The sequence below is a fragment of the Cucurbita maxima genome, unplaced genomic scaffold (assembly GCF_002738345.1).
Source record: "Cucurbita maxima cultivar Rimu unplaced genomic scaffold, Cmax_1.0 Cma_Scf00018, whole genome shotgun sequence".
In the NCBI taxonomy this organism is placed as follows: domain Eukaryota; kingdom Viridiplantae; phylum Streptophyta; class Magnoliopsida; order Cucurbitales; family Cucurbitaceae; genus Cucurbita; species Cucurbita maxima.
The window spans coordinates 2,707,865-2,713,680 of NW_019272034.1; the positions used below are offsets into that span (position 1 = coordinate 2,707,865).

The 5,816-nt window shown below is 33.3% G+C and overlaps 1 protein-coding gene across 2 annotated transcripts in view; it reads left to right on the plus strand.

Moving 5' to 3' along the window:
* The window catches only part of LOC111493390 (dolichyl-diphosphooligosaccharide--protein glycosyltransferase subunit 2-like), an 11,702-nt gene that overhangs the window by 4,218 nt on the left and 1,668 nt on the right, over positions 1-5,816 (plus strand). Inside the window, exons 7-16 of one of the 2 annotated variants that reach the window (XM_023143090.1) lie at positions 417-481; positions 1,481-1,535; positions 1,974-2,101; positions 2,172-2,287; positions 3,605-3,674; positions 4,587-4,691; positions 4,801-4,890; positions 4,979-5,125; positions 5,275-5,388; positions 5,457-5,540. In XM_023143090.1, the coding sequence (XP_022998858.1) occupies positions 417-481; positions 1,481-1,535; positions 1,974-2,101; positions 2,172-2,287; positions 3,605-3,674; positions 4,587-4,691; positions 4,801-4,890; positions 4,979-5,125; positions 5,275-5,388; positions 5,457-5,540 (974 nt within the window). The remainder of the gene's footprint in view (positions 1-416; positions 482-1,480; positions 1,536-1,973; positions 2,102-2,171; positions 2,288-3,604; positions 3,675-4,586; positions 4,692-4,800; positions 4,891-4,978; positions 5,126-5,274; positions 5,389-5,456; positions 5,541-5,816) is intronic. The other variant, XM_023143089.1, reaches the window with a different exon arrangement.

Here is a 5,816-nt window from a genome sequence, read left to right on the forward strand (position 1 = left end):
TTTTTTTTTTTTTTTTTTTTTTTTTTTTTTTTTTGGGAGGTATGCATGTATCCTTGGCTTTTTATATAGGTTAATGTTTTAAAGTTGTATGTTATATCCAATTTTGGAACTTATATGGAAATTTGGATTTTTTTCTCTCGCAATGGAATTTCTTGTTTCTTGCTAGAAAGTTTAAAAGGATTTAATAACAACACTATTTAAAATTTGCGAAAATGAGCTTTATTTTATGGAACTTAGATTATGAAGAATTGCACATCATTTTTATATCATGATAAGTTATCATTCTTTAGGTGATAAGTTAACATTCTTCAATCGCTTGGTAGTTTCAATTGACTTCTTTGAATATTTTGTTTCTCCGTTTATATGGCTTAAACTTTGATTTGCATCTTACATTATATAGCTTCTATTCTCTTTAGGATTGGCACTGGAAGCCCTTGCTGGTGTTGTATCAATAGCATCGTCTGATATTGATCAAAATATGGTATTCTTAATCTTTTTCTCATATTTTTGTTGAGTTCCAAAATGTACGTATCTTTCTTGTGTAAAACTTATCTCATTCTTTTTTTTAGAGTGGCTACTGTGCAGGCATTATTAAACCTAGACCTCAATTTGATATTGAACCATTTGGAAAGGCTTAGCTATTTCATATATCTAGTTCTTTAAAGGTCTAATTATCATATAACTGACATTTATTTAATAAGCATTGTAGAGAAATAACTATCATTTCTCTTCATCTAAATGGTCTTTACCATTTAAATTCTTGAAGAAATTATTATTATCCTTACTTATGCCCAAATTGACCCGACGAATCTCCTCTGTATGCTTCAAAGAAAAATTGAGAATACCATTACTTACTTTATTAGACTTGGAGAAGGGTACTGTATTTATATTTTATAATTGTTTTCCCCTCTCCCTTCAGTTTATAGGTTAAGATTTTTATTTTGTTTCTTTTTCTTTTTGTTGCTGTTTATTGGTGCAAGCTTAGACCTCTGTGTAATTACAATTTATTTTGGGATAGAGTTTTTCTCTCCCCCTTGTCTTTTTGCCAATGAGATTGTTTCTTAGAATAAAAAAATGTGGCTGGGTAGTTGTTGATTACCACGTTAACTACCAATTTTTTTATAAAATTTAAATGTCAGCCCCTTGGGAATCATTTTGCAACTTCTCGACTGCCAGCAATTGAGAAGATGCTGGATCCTCAGTATCACTTTTGCTGGTCTTAATTTTGTAGTTAGACCAAGTCCTCACTTCATCTATGTAACCTATTCGGGTGATTTTGAAAACATTTGAAGCAACTAGTTTCTTTCTAATATGAAGTTTTAGTCACCAACATGTTCTCACACTCCTTTTTGGCTGTTATCGCTATGAACTTCTTTTTATTATCATGTTCTCGTTCTAATTCCACTGCTTATTGTCAGTTTCAAAATTGTAGTTAGCCTACCAATCTCATGTTTGTATCTCTCTCTCTCTCTTTTTGTAGATTGGTACTGTAAAGAATGATATAGTGAAACTTTTTGACAGCATTGAGAAATATGGTAAGCCTTCATCATTTCCATGTAATTTTTTTATTAAAAATGTTGTGGAGTTTGTCACCTTCAATCTTGGATTCATTATTTTTGTTACATTTGAGTGGTGTACGGGTGGATGCCTGAGTGGGCCAGTCTTTTGGATGCACTTACTCAGTCGAAAATGGGAGTATGATATGGTTATTTAAAAATGAGAGTATGATTATAGTTGGGAAGAATTGGTCTTATGGAAAGGAAAATGACAATAATGTCAGGTATTATTTCCTTTAAATTTCAATTGTCTAAGATCCCGATAACATTTTCTTTCCCGTCTCAATTTCTACTGCAAATTTGTAGATAGATGATCTTCCAAATTGGGAACTTCTCACAACATTCTTCATATTTGCACTGTTTTATTCTTCACTAACCACTCCATATAGGTAATTTGTAGACGTCATTGTTTTGCAGATAATGGAGCTTTATATTTTGAGGAAAAAGTTGTTGATGCAAATGAACATCATGCGCCTCTTGCAACTACATCCTCAGTTGTTCGAGGGTTGACAACATTTACTGCTGTTACTTCTGGAAGCTTAAATGTGAGTGGGAACACTAATTTGCATTTTGTTTCCTTAATTTATTTTGTAACAATTTTATTTTCATCTATAGCTTCCTGGGAATTCAATTTTTGGTCTGGCAAAATTCTTCCTTGGCATTGGGATTCCTGGTGATGCTAAAGACTTTTTTAACCAAATATACTCCTTGGCTTGCTTGGAGACAAATAGGTAAGTATTTTATTGTTAGTTAGGGTTAGATTTGGTTGATCTTTAGATTTTACATTATGATGATAATCCTTTGTTATCAACTTAATACTTGGAGTTCTATGTGTAACATTCTTTTAAATAATTTTTGCATTGCTTGAGTCACTTTGTTGTTGGAAGGGTCAATTGCACTATTGGGAATGGTGTAACCTTTAGTTGTCTAGGCTTGGGGATTTCGTTGTGTAGAAATGGATAGGTTTTTCAAGTAAGGTACAACTTTTCAAGACTGTTCAGAATTTTGTTTAGTGTTCCTTGCCTCTAATTTGACCCTCATAGATTTTCTTGTACTTATTCTTCCTCTATTATAGATAGAAAATAGAAACCAAGAGCCTCTCTTATTGCTTGAGACCTTGGAATGTCTTATCTTCTCATTTTTTGTGTACTTTGGTATATATATATATATATATATATATAATTTTGTTACTATCCAAAAAAAATAAAAAAAAAGATTTATTTCAAGAAATTTTAAATGGCTAGATTGTCCTCCTAATTGGCTAGTCTGTACTTTTGGGGAAGTGGAATGCAGTTAAGGCGTTTGTGTGAAATGTGTGGTTGGAAAGAAGTCAACTTTTAAGGGCGTTGAGAGAAATTCTTCTTATCTTGGGGTATATTTTATTCTAAGCTTCCACATTGATTAGATTATTGAAGTAGTTCTGCTACTCCTCTCTGTTTTAATTTATTTCTGTTGATGTTGATTGTAGTGCATTTTTGTGATCTCCTCGGCCTAGGTCTACCTCATCTTTTCTTTTGTGATCTGTTATGTTTTTTTCCCCCATTTATGAAGTTTTGTTTCTTGCATAAAAATGGAGTTCATCCGACTGATTTTTTCACTCTTTTTATTGTCTCCAAAGAAAGCAATGGAAAATATATGATTCTCTTAATATCAGTTGGAAGATTAAATAATATGTGGGATTGACAGAAACTATTAGTTTACTCAGTGATAAAGTTCAATAGTTGTTGGCTATCCTTTTCTGTCTATCCTTTTTAAGTGGTGTGCCATTTTGAATATTTGTTACAACGTAGAAGGGGAAAACTGTGGTCTTGTAGTTCCTATTACATTATTTTTTATTTAAGGCTTAATTCCTTTTATGGAAGATCCTCTCATTAGCTTCCTTGAGAATTCATCTTGTTTTGAGCTGAACAGTTGGATATATTAATTTATACAATGGGGTTGGGTTTCTTGTTTCACCACTTGCAGTACTCCTTTGCATGATGAACATTTGGTTTCTTGTACTACTATGGCATTGGTTTTCTCGTTTCAATTCCTTCTTCCTACCACAGGGTTTCTATTCCGTTGATTTTATCTCTTCCAGCTACTGTTCTTTCACTAACAAAGGAAGACCAACTAAAGGTTCGTTCTTCTGCCTAACTTTTTTCATTACCAGAGCATCTCCTAGCAGTTATTTTCCTGGTTACTTGTTTGCTCACGAATGGTTTTTATGGAATCTAGGGCATCTAATTTGTTTCTTAATTATGAGCATGATGCAGAATCTGGTTTAGAACTAGGCTATGTTCTTAGCATTTGAAATGTAGTGATTTCAAAATTACAAGTACAGTAATGGTATCAAATTCAGCATAATGAGTCCAGCATCAAAGGAGCTGCATGCATTGTTAGTGCTGTCTGTGCTACTGGTTTCTTGTACTTGTGACTTTCCAATTGGAACTTGATTTTATGCAAAATAATCGGCGAACAAATAAAGCTTACTTAATGGAGAAAAGGAAGACCTATTCGAAACTTAGTTTATATATTTTCCATCTTACATATTTCTTTGGTTTCAGTTACGTTATGTGTGTCGTTTTTTTTTCTGTTATGGAAAGCTAGAACCTAAGTAGTTTTATGTATATTAAAAAAAAGAGAACTGATCCAATTGGTGTTAATGAAAATGAGCTATAATTAAAGAGGAATTACGATGTAAGAGAGGATGCACCAGGTAGAAGCTAAAAGTTTAGCTAAAGCGTAAACTTTCTCTGTCTCTATAATTGTCACTGAACGCCCTTGGATGAGACACACATATGTTGTCTTCTGGTTGATGTTGTACGTTCTTGCATGTCTTTAAGTTTGAATTTTCTGCCCGTTAGAGATAGCTTATGTTAGTTTAGCTGAAGTTCTTAAACAACCTTTACATATTAAAACTTCACTTTGTTAATTGGCTCTCCATGTGCACAAGCGATTGTTTTTTCTTCCCTTTATTTAGCCCATCAAAGAGCCTTTTATTGGAAGTTATTGTTTAGTAGTTTTATAATTTATGTCAAATGTTATCAGGTTAGAGTGAATACTGTGCTTGGTTCAGTTGCACCTCAATTAACCGTGAAGATAGTAAGAGCTTTTCTCTCTGCTTCAAAAAGAACTTCCATTATCAAGGGCCAGGTCTGATAGTTTTATCAATTGAATGCTTACTTTATTCCCGGTGTTTGTTTAATGATTAATTAGCGTGACTTGGTTTGTTACTGTGCATCCTTTTTCTGTGGAAACATAGGAACTCAAGTTTGATCCTCAGACTGGATTACATGTCTTGGATGTTTTGCCCAATGCCTATGATGTCGGAAACTATGTGTTCGTCTTTGAGGTACTTCACTCTTTTTTATATATTTTACTTGGCACATCTTTTTAGAATGTCCCATTATTTGTTGAAACAATCTTTTCCCCTTTGCTAGATTGTTCTTCATGATTCAGAGCAGAAGGATACTTACGCCACTGGTGGGCAGATCCAAGTGCCAATATATATCACAGGAGTTGTCAAAATTGAGAAGGCAGAGATTGCTGTTCTTGATAGCGATCTTGGGAGTACTGAAACCAAGAAGTAAACACTATTATTATTACTTTTTCTTGCTTTTGTTTTCAAACTGGTGGTTTATTATTACAGAACAGAGTCATTTGAACGCTTTTGGTTGTCATTTATGCTTTTTATTGTGATATTAATCCCAGATAATTTGTCATCTTGGTTTCATCCAGGCTTGATTTAGTTGGTGAGAGTGTTGTTTCATTGTCAGCAAACCACCTTCAGAAATTGCGTCTATCATTTCAGTTAGCCACACCACAGGGAAATGGTTTTAAACCGCACCAGGTATGTAATTGTCTCTCAACCTTCCATCCTTGTTTTCTTACTGTTTTGACAAGTTTGCTTGGTTGCAGGCTTTTCTCAAGTTGAGGCATGAAAGTGGTGTTGAACATATCTTTGTGGTTGAAGGCTCTGGCAAAAAATTTGAAAAAATTCTGGTTAAGTTTGTCTAATCCTATTCTTCCTATTTTTACGAAACGTCTTGCTGATAGAGCTGTATACATGTGTGTCAGAATATGTTGTCCATGAGAGGTTTCCTTTTGGATCTCATCGGCATGTTCCGCATTAGTGATTGCATAAAAGTAGCACATCTGGTGCATCTAGAACATTCTTGGGAACATTCGAGCTCTTCTTAATGAATTTGTTCAATCGTTGTGCATTTGAATAACATTAAGATTTTTTTTTTTTTTTTTTTTTTTTTTTTTTTTTTTTTT